General features: G+C 39.7%; 1 protein-coding gene across 12 annotated transcripts in view; it reads left to right on the top strand.

Moving 5' to 3' along the window:
- The window catches only part of DOK7 (docking protein 7), a 71,889-nt gene that overhangs the window by 25,444 nt on the left and 31,612 nt on the right, over positions 1–14,833 (top strand). For 11 of the 12 annotated variants that reach the window (XR_011141115.1, XM_068943464.1, XM_068943463.1 and 8 more), the window contains 2 exons: positions 3,602–3,709; positions 6,446–7,320. Coding sequence is in view for 11 of the 12 variants with exons in the window: in XM_068943464.1 (XP_068799565.1) it covers positions 3,602–3,709; positions 6,446–7,320 (983 nt within the window). In the remaining variant the exon portion in view is untranslated. Of the gene's footprint in view, positions 1–3,601; positions 3,710–6,445; positions 7,321–7,438; positions 10,860–14,833 lie in introns of those variants that run through there. The other variant, XM_068943472.1, reaches the window with a different exon arrangement.

Here is a 14,833-nt window from a genome sequence, read left to right as displayed (position 1 = left end):
TAGTCCAGCCAAATTTCAGGCAATCCTTCTGCTTTGCCCCAAAGCAGTGTTTAAGGAGATTTCAAAGACTGCCTTGCAGAAAAGGTTTTCCTTCATAGGAAGGGATGCATTTCTGTTTTGGAAATAATAAAGTGCTTCCTTAATTGAAAGGCCTGAGCAAATCTGATTGCCTAGATTCTATAGGACTAAATCACATCAGAGGGTAGATTTGTCTCCAGTTTGGGAAATGAAGGTACTAATTGCACTTACAGTTGCTGGAGCTACTGTAGGATGTTGTGTGGGCTGGAGCTGTCTGAACTTCCTTGGGCAGCTGTCTCAGTACTGGTCATGCTGCTGCTATCCTGCTGAGTTAGTGATATGGCAGATTATTGCATATTTGTTTAGAGGCTTTGTATTGTGCGTGTACAAAGCGTAGCATGATGCCAGCAAATCCATCTTTACTGTTGACAAAAACATCATCGTCACTGATTTTTATTAGGCCTTATTTCTACACAGATGACAGGAGGTTATAGGTTCTGTTCTCCAAAAGGTGTAGGCCAGTGACTTCAGTCCTTAGTCTGCTCTTGTAGCAGAATATCGTGATGAGCACTGGATAATCTGTGTCTGAAAATGTTGGAATAAGAATTTGCTGCTTTTGTGGGAGTGATATTGTACATGTTTTCCATAAAGTCTTACTTTTTTGCATAGAAGATTAGATGATAAATAGCTTTATTCTTTTAAAGTTCAGGGTGAAACAAAGAGTAAGACTACAGCAAGACTGATGAACAATTACTTTTAGTATTTGCCTAAGACTTTAAGTCTATGTACATATGGCAGGCTTTGAAGTTGTTTCTTCAGGTGTCTCCCAGTGCTTGCTGAGAAAGGGTTCTTCTAGTCAGTCTGTTTTCCATAAGACTGGGCAATGAGAGGTCACAGCATGTAACTATGAGCACAGTTTTCAGACAGCAGTTTCTGTTGCATGAGCTACATGGCAGGGAAAGAGTATCTACCTCCTGTCAAAGGAGATCCTAAAGGGGATGTTTAACAAAACAGTTGTCAGACCTATGTGACAAAGAGAAGACAAATGCATGGAGATTCCCTGTCATTAGGTGAAACCTGTTGCGCTCGGTAGCTGTGTATTAGCTGATAGGGAAGTTAGTATTGCTGGCAGTAACAACTGAGTATGTGTAATGCAGAACTTTCTCATTTGCTTTCTCTTCCCCTGCCCCCTCCTTCCTGCCTTGTATTTTATTACAGGCCAGTTTTGCAGGATTGGTTGCCTGACCTTTTTTTTTTTTTTTTGTTAGTTGCAATATCTTTTTTGATTTGCAAGAGGGATATCAGTTACTAAAAAAAACTAATAGTTGCATATGTGCCCTAGTAACATTTAAAAAAAACTATATGCAATCCTATTTCAGAGGAAAGTGGAAGATCTTTCCTATTAACAGCTTTTTGTTGTGAGAAGGGTTGGTGTCTGTTGCATCTTGGTTTGACTTATTTGTTGATCTTTTATGCCAGCTGTATACTGGGAGTGTTTCTAAAACATCTTTGTTGAAACTTTTTGGACTTGAGGGCATTTAACTAGATACAGCAGAGGTAATTGGAGCAGAGGACAATCTGAAATAGGTTCAAGTAGCAGCCTGTAACACTGTATGCCACTGGGCAGATCCTCGCTTAGACCTGTCTGGGTTGCTCTGTAGGTGCTGGTGGCCAAATCTTGAGTCTTCCTTTGGCAAAGGTCCATATGGAAGCGATGGGGGTTTCATTTGAGTAAGCGCTTACACAGGTTGGAGCTAGTGAGTGCTTAGTATGAGTTGTATTGCAGGGGAAGTAAGGGTTTAATATGGAGATAATCCATATCAAACAGTCCTTTTCTGTTTTGGAGGTTAGATTTGGAGAGTGTCAGACATCAAGCAACTATGAGGTCACTGTTTGGGCTGGGAAACACAGAGGTCACGGACGCTGTTTGTCACAGGCTGTGATGGGCAAAGTTACCCTGTCCTTGCTACAAAATCTTTAACTTTCGGTATGTGCTGCTATTTCAGGACCGTGTATAGTATGTCTGGCTTGTGCTCCTAACCTCATCCAGACTGATGAGAAAGATGAAAAACCCCTCTATGTGGGGAAGAAAGCTCAGCATTGTCACTTAGGTTCTTGTGAAGCACTCAGATCTATCCAGGGTAGTTCAGAAAGTTAATGGGGTCAGGGAGGAGAGATGTGGCAGCTTGTTTCTCAGGTAGTTAATAATGTAGGGATTCTCCTAGAGCTTCAGATCACGTGGAAAAGCTGCTTCTCCTGACTGAGCTTGCTGACCGAGCTTGCTTTGACTGCTGTGTGGAGGTGAATGTTTACCCTCACGTGTTGACAACAGTAAACTCAAGTCTTTTAAAATGAAAAGACATGGGTTGAAAATTAAACTGTTTTCAGTATTTCAGCTGGTTATTATTGTAATGACTCAGGCAGAGCAATGTATCTGTGTTCACTGCCCCCCCCCCTTTTTTTTTTTTTTAACTCTTGTTAAATGATTCAGTGATTAAATGATTTTTGTGGTATGCCTTTACTACTAGGTTGATCAGATACACAAAAGTGGCAGTTGTGAGGAAGCTAGTCTATTTTTTGTCTGTCATGAATTCCTGTCTGTGTATAATTATATGGACTACTGAAACTTCTAATAGCGAGCAAGTTAACAGACCATATCCTTTGCAACTGCCGAACGTGGCACGCTTGTCAATGCTGTTGCAATAATCTGTAAGATTCCTCTTGGGATGATAGTGATGATTTCTTTCAACATCTGCTTTTACTGTTGTGCCTTGTTGGAAACCAAATGGTTTAGAGGAAACAGGCCCGTTTCCCGCCGAAAGTTCTTCTACATTCTGTACAACTTTTGATCTTTCTCTTCGTAGTGAAATGGAAGGAGCTTCTTTTGGTGAAGCAATTTTAGCTGAAATGGCAAAACCACTGAAATGTATTGTAGAGAAAAATTCTCTACAATACATTTACATGATTTTTATCATTCTAATTTTAATCTTATATTAAATGGGAAAATAGAGACCCACTAGGGGTTTATTTACTCTGTGACTTCTGATATTAATCAAACATTAAAGTGATGTCTTTGTAAATAGATGATCTGGATCGGTTATGAGGATATCAAATAGTTTAACCACTGTGACTCCAGTTTTATTATGTAGATTTGCACACTTGTAGGATGTGGTCTTTCTTAATGATAAAATTCCCACTGAGATCAGTGAAGTCAGGACTCCTTCTACAGGTCACATGTTATTACCTTTTTCTGCTCTACACCTGATAGGTGGTAGTTACCCTTGTACCTGTTGCCTTGAGTGCTGTGGTGTTCAGGGTTCTGTCCCTGATGGTGACTCATACAGACTTTGGGTATAAGCTCCAAAAGTCTGTGACACTTAGGACTCTGATTGTGTAGCATCTCTCTGGGATATGCTGTAAGGCAGACTGTCCTATACGTTTTCTGATCAAGATTTCCCTCTTCTGTAATAGAAGACCTAAAATAAGAATGCACAGGGGAATACATCTTTTTTTTCCCCTCTTCTTTTTACGTGTCTTCCATGTCCCTTCTTTTTATTTATTTATTTTCTGTTCCTTTTTAAAGATCCAAGTACAAATCCAGCTTATTCAGAAGAAAGATTGGCTCATGAAGCTTTGCAATTAGAGAAGCGCTTGAGCTTGCTGTCCCATACAAGTCGCCAGGGCAGTGGAGGTAAGAAATATCTTTAAAGCAAAAAAGATAAATGGCATTCCCCTCCTTCCCAGGCTGTAGGATGTTTATATATATAAATATAAAAATATTTCAAAAATATATAAAATATTTATGTTTATTATATTTATATATAAATATAGTGTGCATATATAGTGTGTATTTATATACACATATATATACAGTGGGATGCTAAGCTTAAAAGAAAATAAATGTTTAGGATATTTGATTTGGCTGCTCTTGCTTGTGGGGTAGTTTTTAACAGCGTTTTGTAAAGGCCATTGATGTGGATTGGAGGTTTTTAGCTGACAAGAGCGAGTTTTGGATCAAACATTATTAATACAGGAAAATCCTTTAGTGTGTTGAATCCTGCTGAAGTTGTGCATATGCAGCTTGAAAAGAACTGTGTGCATAAAGTTTGATGCTTGATTCAGTACTTTGTCTCACAGTTTGGAGTGAGTCAACTGACTTGTACAGTTCACACAGCAGACTTATAGGAAACTTTTGAAATAAAACCCAGGACTTTTGTGCTTTGGTTCTATTTGTTATTATTCTTTTTCTTCATGGTAATATCTGTACATGTCCCTTCTGGAGTTGTTTACATGTGAAAGCAGAATTGGTGCTTAGCACTGGATTTGTAAAAGGATCTATGGCCTGAACTGCCATTTTAATTGTTTAAGAACAATTCTAGTTCCTCAAAACCTCTGCTTTGCTCTCGAATTTAAAGTTTGCAAGCTTAAAAATTGACCAGTAAAGATCCTCAAAAGCTTAATTATGTGCCTCTGTACATGTCCATGACTACTTTAGTCTTAACACTGCTGAGTAATGTGGCTTGCAACTAAATTCCACTTAGACTTGCTGAGGTTTTTCTTAGTTAGAGTATAGCTACTAGGCTGATGCAAAATAAATGAGATCAGATAGACATGACTATCTTTTGTCCAGTCGCTCAGTGGTTAGAAAACACGTGGTCCAGATTCATATGTATACTCTGCTTGAGATCACTTCTGTTTATGTCCCTGTTATTCTAAGAATGTCATAATCCTCAGAGAATGAGGAGTCCCGTAGTGGGGTTTTCATAATCTATTATTTGAGTTTGGCATAGGAAAATAAAATATTGATGGGAAATACTACAATAGAAAGAGCCTCCCTCTTAATGTCCCTCCCTCCCCAACCATTGCGTTGCGCTCCCGTTTGCTGCGAGCGCATTTGCGTGAATCTGGAGATCTGGTTTCTGCCACTGCCTTGGAGAACATAGAGCATTTTCTATAGGATCCTGAGAGAGCTTCCCTTCCAAAGTCCTTGTCCCTAGAATAGTTGACTAGGAGAAGTGATTTCAAATAAATTCAAGAATTTTATTTTTTTCAATAAAAATATACAGTTTTTGTAAGCAGAGTAACTTTTATTTCACAGATACATCTCTTGAGACTCTGGACATATTGCTGAGAAATACACCAAAGTTTTTGTATTTCATGCCTTCTGACTCAAAGGCTGTATAATTTCATCTCAGAACTTACTCACAGAAGGGTCACAAGCCAATGTCATGTAATGAACGCTGGGGGAAAGGAAAGGATTAGATTTCACAGGATGAATGTTGCTGTTCTGTGGTAATATATATCTAGAATTACTCCACAGAGAGCAGGAGAATTGCTCTAAATATTTGCCCCAGCAACTGAGAATAGAAATAGTTTTGTAATACCAGAAGCTCAGGTCGTGCAAATAAATGTGATTTGCAGCGGACCCTTACCTACCCATCTGGCAACTTATAGCCCAATATTTAAAAATAATACCTACAAAATAATCCTGCTATCAGCCTTTGTTTTCACATTGATTTTAAGAAGGAGGAAAATAACTTTGCACATTATATGTGCTGTTACAGGAGAATGTTTTTTGTGGTGAAAGTCCCCTCGAGTCCTTTCATACCAATGATTAATTTTTTCTTAGAGTGGGTGCCTTGCATGGCTCCAGTCACCTATGAAAATATCCTACTTGCAAGTATCAGTGAGAAAAAAAAACTTCTTGCAATATGTGCGTAAATGGATCTTGGGAGATCTTTTCATATATGGAAACGGAAATGTTATCTTAATAGTAGTATTCCTATTTTTGTTTTTTCCAGTGATGTATGGCTGTGTTTTTGATATGGATATTATAGAGATGTACAGTGTAGGGGACATCAGAGAACAGGACAATCTAAATTGGATTTTATTTTTGCTATCTCTTTAGTGTTCGTATTGATACCATTCAGGTAAGGTATAAACGGATAAAGTAAAACAAGATAATCATTTGGCTGATTCAAATAGAAACATTGAAATCTCTTGCAAGTCTTTGGGGTATAGGTAAAGGAAAATTTTCTTCAGAACATCTTCAGATATTCTGAGAATGTGGAATTTTGTGACAGTTTCCTGTGGTATAAGATAGGAGTATCTGCATTAAACTAACTAACTGTACAGGGGTAAAATACGGTTGAGCAGGGGCAAACTGGGTGCATAAACTGTAAAAAGGTAGCCCTGAATGCAATATGTTCCACAATGTGATAGGGTTATGGTGAAGTAGTATATACTACTTGTGTTTTATTTTTCCTTTGGGGATAGGAATTATTGCAGGCATTCTGGCTTTTTGGTAGAAATTCTCCTTACAAAGCAGATGGAGTCTCGCAATGCTTTCTGTTCGTACATTCTCGCCACACCAGCAGTCTATCCGCTGTGCTTTAAACATGGGTTGATCTGCTCTCTTTTTTTCTAGGAGATGATAGAAGTCTTTCAAGCTCATCTTCAGATACCAGCCACTCAGATGTTAGTGTTGGGAGCAGATTGACAATTTGGCCTGAACAGTCTTCAGCCAGCACTTCTCAAGAGAGTCACGGACTGGCAGCAGCAAAGGGCATTCATCTTGGGGAAGAAAAGACCCATCCGGAAGGGGCACGTGGCACGAGTAAACCACCTCCAAAGCCTCTCCGATCCAGACAGCTGCAGGAAATTGGTCGTCAGAGTTCTTCTGACAGTGGAATAGCTACTGGTAGTCACTCTTCTTACTCTGGAAGCTTCTCTTCCTATGCTGGGAGCTTGGACATTTGCCATGGTGATGAGTTTGGATCATTGCTAAGCTTGCCATTGAACTTTCCTTCAGATCAGAATTTATGTACTTGTCCTCACAGTGAGTCCCGGAGAGGTGCAGGCTCAGAGTATCAGGTTCCCAGCTCTCTCAAACATGTTTATGATATCCCCAGGAGTTTGTTACAGGCAGCTGGTAAAGATGTGCAGCTGAAGAGTGCAGATTCCACGCAACCCAAGGACCAGACCTTCTCACCTCAAGGCACTAGTGACCCAAAATTGCTGGTACCACACTTGGAAGCACGGAGGGCACCTGAGCACAGCCAGGACAGAGGGAGGCCTTCGTCCTTACTCTCAGAAAGCACCAAGGACTCAAGTGATGAGACATACGTGGATTTTGTTTCAAGGTGGTCAGATACAAAACCACAAGGAGAGGTGTCAGACTCCAAAAGTAGTGAGTTGGCACCACCTAGTGGAGTCTCAGCTGACCCCTATGACATATGTAACCCCCACCTTGGGATGACAAGAGCTCTTTTTTCAGCTTGTCCAATCTGTGGTGGAGTAAAGGTAAATACCCAACACTGAGCAGATGCTAACAAAGCCTTCCTTAATTTAACACCGTTAATTTAAAAATTATTTAAGTTACAAGTCACAAACGTTATTATTTTCTTTATATTTTTGACAGGTAATAACTTTTGTGGTGTTTATGCTCAAGCTGAGAGGCTTAGTACATGGTTTTCTCAAAATCTGTGCCTGATCAAGAAAACATTGAACAATACAAGCCATCAATCCTTACTTCTAAATTGACCAGTTTTGATTTTAGGTGTACGGAAGTGACTTGAAGTGGCGGTGCTAGAAGCTTTATGGCACAGGGGAGGGCTGAATTTGTCCTATAGCAATAACCTAGCGTGAAGGACATTGATCTGTCTTGGTGCTGGTGTTTCATGAGAAGAAGAAAGGCAGACCAAATAGTATGTGCTGCTATCTAGGGTGACTACAGTGCATATTTTTATTTTTTTGGGGGTTTCCTTTCATCATGTTAGTTTGTGAGCATGCCTCACACAAGAAGCAGCCAGATCAGTGAAGCTTCTCACTGGGGAAAGAGAAGATAGTCTAATTAGCATGCCAATTCACAACAGGTCACCTAATCCGGTATCATATTTATAACTGGTGGCCAGAGCCACATGCTTTAGAGGAGGTGTACAGAAACTCATTACTCGTCCACTAACAGGATAGCCTCTTTCCAGAGAAAGTTCTTTTTGATCACCAGTTGCAGAAAGGCTTAAATCCTGAAGGATGGAGATTCGTATGCCTTTTCTAAACACATTTGTTTTCAGTTTCTGTTGGTATGATTTGGAAATTCCTATAAATTTCTTTTGAATGCTACTAAATTCTTGGCTTTTTATGGCAGTAAGCTTTATAAATTAATTGTGCATTGTATGAAGAACATATTTCTGTTTCTGTCCCTTCTGGGGAAGACTTTGTTAATGTTTTTGCTGAAGTGGAACAAGATAAAGCTGTTTGTGCTTAAGGGGTCTTGAAAGGCTGGGAGGGTTAGAGAACGTGTTCAAATATAGGGAATGTGTGAAGTAGAGGTTCAGCACAGAGATGTTTGTTTGAGGAATTAAGTACTGCCGTTGAAGTGTGTACATTTTAAATGAGCATGTGGGATTACATAAATCAGTGCTGTGTAAAGGGTTTGAGTGCATAGTATGCTAGAGAGAAACTACAAGATTATAAGCTTGAGGGACTGTTTTGTTCTGAAGCTTTTCATGTGTTTGTATCATTGACTGTCTCCGCAAGCCTGCAAACTAGAAGATGCTCTGTCTGAGGTACTTCTATGGCCTCCATCACGGCAGTGTGTGAGCACCTTGGACATTGCCTTCTGTCGTATATTTATTGTTGCAGCGTTTGGGAGGTAGGGAAGCGCTGGTGTAACAGGCTACAGTGTGTCTACCCTGATGGTCAGGGTCAGTGTTTTTTCAAGGCCATCCTTGCCAGCTGTCTATGTCAAAGGCCCTCTTTAGCCCTCCAGCCTACTTCTGAAAGCTCTGTTGGACTCGAGGGCCTGTGAATCAGCCTCCCGGTTCTGTTCTTTCTGCAGTGTGCTGCTTGTATCTGCTGCCTGTAATTAGAGAGGTGTGGGGAAGGAGGCACAAGACTGTTTCCTAAAAGGGCTCTGCCCTGGGATCAGGAAGCTCCGGGATTAATTTGTTGTAAGCAGCAAGGAAAGAATTAGCTGGGGTGGGGTTAGCTCACATGGTCTAAATGTTTGTGGGTGATCTAACTTGTCAGTTTAGACATACCTTCAGCAATTTATTGAAGTCTACCCTAGGGGGTGGCAGACAGGCACTTGAAATTGAGTATCCCATTGTAAATCTTCAAAACCATTAAGGCTAAATTATGCCACTCCTTCCTTAGCTACCCGTTTGCTCCCCCACCTCCCCCAACTTCCCAAGTCTCATTTTTATTTTTCATATGTACCATCAGGTTTTGTAGTGATTCTCGTTGCCCTAATAATACCAGTTGGCAAGAATCTCAGGAATAATCAGAATTTTAAGTTAATGACAGAGAAAAAATGGTGCAGCGCTCCTGCTAATTCTTGCTTTAGCATGAGATATGTTGTTTGCTTCTTTTTTCCTACCCATTTGAAAGTATTCTGAAAAGAGGCTTCATTAAATGATTCATGGGTTTGTTTCTACTTTTAAAAGAAAAAAAATAACCTTTAGATACATTTTTCTGAATAGTCAAAATGAATTATTTTAGCAGTGTTCGATGGACACTATTTGTTTTTTCTCATCATGAATACCGTGAAAGCACAAATCCATATGCTGTAACTAAAAATTAATTCTTATTGCTCATTCTCTGAAAAGAATACATCTGAGAAACAGTTAGGGCCACATTAGGGCTACAGTTAGTTTTCGCATTTATTCAAATTCATGTTCAAAAGGCTTTGTGCCAATGTTTGGCATGCCTATGCAATTTCAAGTTAAGCTGTTAATTAAATTTTGCTTAAAATTGTGTTTTTAATTGTTTTTAAAAGCCTACTATTTAGAGAGAATGTGTGACCTGGATAAAGCAAAGTCTACAGCACCTAAGTATCTCTTTATTTTCTGCTCTGTATGTAAACTTTGGAAAATCAAGGTGAGATCTGGGCAGGGTATAGGAGTTCAGCATGTGAAGGGTTGAAGACAGGTTGCAGGATGGAGTCATGCATATGGGGAAGGATGGTGGCATTTATGTTTAGGATGGACTAGGTTAAGAATCACTTTGCCAGTGATGAGGATGATGGTGAAAATAATGTAGGGAGAACATATTCTGGGAAAGTGCCAAGATTCAAACAGAACATAGGGCAAGGAATTTGTGTTTCACTCTGGATGAAGAATAGAAATAACATGAAAAAAACCCCACCAAACACTGCTTCTATTACTTCTGTATCATATTTTGTATTAGACATTGGGGATTAGTAAGCAAGCGTGCAGGGTGTTTTGTGTTCTGTTGTATGTTGCCACAGTGTGCTGAAGATGTCTTTCATTACACGCTTGACAAGGTGTGCCTTTGCCACTTAATTTTTTACCTAGGTGAGTTCTTTGTGTAGTATAAGGATATTTTAAGCTCAGAATGTTGGATTGCTGTGGGATTTTAAAGTAAGCTGCAGAGATTTATTATTAGGCTCTATTTTTCAATTTTCAGATGCCTGGCTGATAACGGTAGGAATAGCATTTCACCGTACGTATGTTGCTCTGTAACTTCGTTTGATGCTATAGCTTGAGAAACGTTGTCAACCTTTTCTATAGGGTGTCTTTTTTTTAAACTCCATGATTGTTTGTAAATTTTCTTAGAAGTCTGAAAATAAAATTATTTTCCAACTGCTTTTGTCCCTTTCCATCTGCTAAGTACTGTTTTTATTTTTGCTTTGCTTTTTCTCCCCTGATCCTCCTCCTCTTACGTTTTGAATGAATGTGGAACAATTATGGCTGTTTCTTGGTACTACTTAGTGTGGTGTGCTCGCATCGGTGTTGACAACTTGAAATGTGCCTATTAGGAGGAATGACTTTTCTGTGTTTCTGGCTTACCCTAAACTCATCTTTATGTTGGTGGGAGTTATTATGTGCATAGAAATATTGCTTGATTACAGTTTTGATAGTAAACTTGTCATGACAGGAGAAAAGAAAGCACCAGTTTGTTGTATGTGTCTGCTATCGTCAATCATGTATTGATATTCAGCCACCTATTTTTGCTGATCATTTGAAAATACCAAAAATTCCTTGGAAATGAGGGTCCCAAATTAGGAGCAACTCTATCCAAATCATCTATAAGGTTCCTGCTGTGACAGTAACTGAACGCCTCATAAACTTTGAACCTCCCAGCATATCTGTAGTAAGCTGAAATGCAGGAATGCTATGGTCTCAATTCACAGAGGAGTTTAGGTGCTTTGTCATGTAGCAGGATCCATAGCCGTGAGTGGGTAAGATCCCCTCCCTACACAATGATAGGGAGATCTGGTACCTGCTTTTGGGGGTGGGGGAAGCCGATCCCAGATTAAGTGGGGCATTGCTCCAATTAGCTGTTAGGAAATGTGTCTCTTTTAGTCTGTTCTGTAGAAACTGCTTTATTTTGAATTAAAAAAAATCAAGTACTCAGTAGCTCTGAGAGCAGAGGCCATATGCATGTTTGTACTGTGATCCTTGAGCAGGCACCGTACCCAGCCTATTTAATCACGCACTACCGTGTCCTTGCAGTGCTTGTTAATCAAATGCACCCTCTTGTGAGTGCAGAGTCTCTTGCTAGATGTAGAGCAACTGTGAATACCTGTTTCCATTGTGCGCTGTAGAACAGGGAGAGCCGAGAGAGAAGCGTGGCTAATGTGAGAGGCAGAAAAAGGACTTGAGCTCTAAAGAACAGCTTGCACTGTAGTCTGTTTTGTTGTCTTGCCTGGACTGATTTAACTAAGGTCACGAAAAGCCTGTAACAGGGTGGAGATGTACAGGGTTCAGAAGACTAAGGTTGTGAGACTTAACCTTGGTTTTAGCTGGAAAGTCTCCTTTCGTTGTAAAGGTCGCTTTTGAAAGTGGTAAATGAGAAGACTTGTAAGGTGTAAATTTATGTAGTGAGACTGGAGAAATAGTGGCTGCAGATTACATTGCCACTTCCATGCAATTGGGAATGTTTTAAGCGTTTTTGGTTTTAATCAAGTACTCTTCTAATCTAGTACTAAAATAGGTACTAAAGAAGTCATGATACATTGTTATATACAACTTCATATAGCTGATTTTTTTCTATTAGAGCCTTCACCTCTTTCCCTATGAGAGTGAACGCTTTGTTTATAGTATGTGTATTTCCCTGCCTTTCTCTTAAAGTATAGAAACATGATTATTAGTAATTACACACCTTTTACATCACTTTTCAATAATGTAAAAAAGTTAAAATTTTTGAAGTGCAAGGCTATAACAGTTTATGCTTTGTAGCACCTTCAAAAAAGCTTCAGGCTATCTACACGGGCAGTTGTAAATTCTCAGTTGAGAAGGATGCATTTGTCATCAGTGGCATTGCTCCTGCTTGTATTTCTGTGTAAGCGCCACAGCTCTGGGCAGTTCACAGATACATACCCACTCACCTGCTAGAATTCCTGTTATGTGAGATCTAAGATTTGTCATCAACTGCAGTGGGTGCTGCATAAATTACAAAATGAGTTGCAGATTTTTTCCATGAGTAAATTCTTAATTTACCTTTTTGTTCAATTCATTAAAGTTTTGTTCTGGATTTTTTTTTCTCCTTCTTAACACAACTTCACAGCGGGAAAGAAGCCTTCATTCCCGCTCTCTACATTAGGGCAGTAGGTAATACCGGCAAATTCCAGTCATAAAAGCAATCTATTTTTTTTTTTTTTAAGGCAACACACAATAACAGAACTATAACAGGAACAGTTCACACTTCAGAGGAACCTGGATGTCAGTAGTCAGTATTATTTACCTGAATGACAGTGTGTTGTGAGGCTCTCTTACGCTTTGACTACTGCTTCTGGGTACTGTTGGCATTTGGCATAAATTAGAAAATTTGCATTTGTGCTCTCCTCCTTTTATGATTTAATTACACTTGCTTTTCTTTAAGTCCTGACTGCGATACTTTAACCTGCAGTGAGGTGCATCTTCAGTGATCTGTATCACCACTAAGTGAGGTAACCTTATGCACTGGACAATGATCTGGCAATCTGGCATTATACTTCTATTGCAGTTTTTGTAAAAGGCACTGAAACTGTTACAACAAAGTAGTGGCATTCACAAGGCTTTGCCCAGATTCAAAAGCATCTTTAAAAAGACCAGTTCCCCTTTGACATCTTTCTGGAATAAAAGAAATTTGTGATCATTGCCCTTGACACTAAAATGCAGTCGTTTCTGGAGCTGGGTGTCGGTACGAACAAAAGCATGCAGCAGCATGATGCATCTAAGACTGGAGCAAAAGAACATTCTCCTGTTGAAACTGGCAGGGAAAAGGGGCATAAAAAACGTCAGGCTCAGGGCTTGTAGGTGCCTTTTTTTTTTTTTGTTTTGCTTGGCCAGGAACCCAAGTCTTCCACAGAGTTAACTTCCATCCTCTTATTAAAAAGTCCTTTTGGGACTACTTATGTGCTGTTCTAAGATGTTGCTTGAGGTAGTCCACAGGGGAAAGATGATTCCCCCCGCCCTTGATTTATTATCATTATTTTCTACAATATTATAATGCTTCTTGGAAACAGGCTTCACTCCGAGTAAGCAAGAAGACATCTTGTTTCCATGTACTTTGCTATTGCTGATAAGGTCTGATAAATGTGACTAGACTCTTCCGAAGCTTGCTCAGAGATCACTTACTGGATACAACATTGGGCATCACAGTGAAATGCAGGCATGCCAACCCCACCAGAGCTATGCAGATCTGACTGTTGCTCTTGGCACTGCAGGGGGCTGCCTTCCATCTTACTCAGTGAACAACGCAAATCTGAAAAACAATATAAAATGAAGATACTTTCTGTCTATCACCCCATAGTGTTTGTGACAAGAGTAGAAGTTCTAGTCTCCATTCAGAATAGTAAGAATTAAGCTCTCGGCGCTTTGGGGGATCGCGCACTAAGCGGAACAGATGGCCAACCATGTGCAATGGGAAGGAAGTGCCTGCCACAGAAACACTGGTAAGTGAAATAGTATCAATAATACCAAGATAAGAGTGTCTTTCATAGGTGCATGGAATGTAGGCAATGCAGCTCTGCAGAGTTGATTCTTCTCTGCTAAATAGATACAGTTGCTGGATTGTTCTTCTGTCAGAGAGCCAGTGAAGACATTGATAAATTGTGGTATTGACCTTTTATACCCCTTAGAAAGAACAAATGGGAAAATCTGCTTCCTCCCCAAAATTCAATCAAGTAGGATAATAGCTTTTATTATTACCACAGCTGACTGCTGCCCCTTCCTCTGCTGGTAGCAACAGCTTATGTGAAGAGTGAGAAAGAAGTGTCTTGAAGGAGGAGGAGTCTGATAATGAAAGCTGGGGAAAAATTACTGCCTTTGGAATGTAGAGTTTATGGGGTTTTTGTTTTTGGTTCACTGGTAAAGAGAGTTATCAGATCGCCAGGAACATGGCCCAAATGGGAATGTGGAAGAAATCATCTCTCTCTCTTTTCCTTCTCTTCTCCCAAATTGAAATCTATCTCTTTTTGTAAAAATTCTACAAAATCCTGTAAAATAAGTTAGCAGGGAACGTTTTCTGTCTTCATTTTCCAAAAAGGAGAAAGAAAACATGAAAACAGAATAGGAAAGGACACATTACACTGAACCAATCAAGCTGAGAGAGATGTTAATTCCAATGCCAGCCCCAGGCTGGAAGCCCTAGGTTTGATTCCCACCTGATGTATCTCCTTCTGCAACATCATAAGCAAATTTATGTAGAACCCCCCCGCCCTTTCCCTGACTTCCCTTTCCACAAAATGATTATAGTGCTTATCAGTATTATATTTTTAAGATCATGGTGTAAAGAAAGCTATGCAGAAAATGTTCTGCTTTGATTAACATTCACTGATGCAAAAATAATTGCATGGCTCAGAAAAGGA

The sequence above is a fragment of the Struthio camelus genome, chromosome 4 (assembly GCF_040807025.1).
Source record: "Struthio camelus isolate bStrCam1 chromosome 4, bStrCam1.hap1, whole genome shotgun sequence".
NCBI classification, from domain to species: domain Eukaryota; kingdom Metazoa; phylum Chordata; class Aves; order Struthioniformes; family Struthionidae; genus Struthio; species Struthio camelus.
This window is presented reverse-complemented; position numbering and strand designations above follow the sequence as displayed.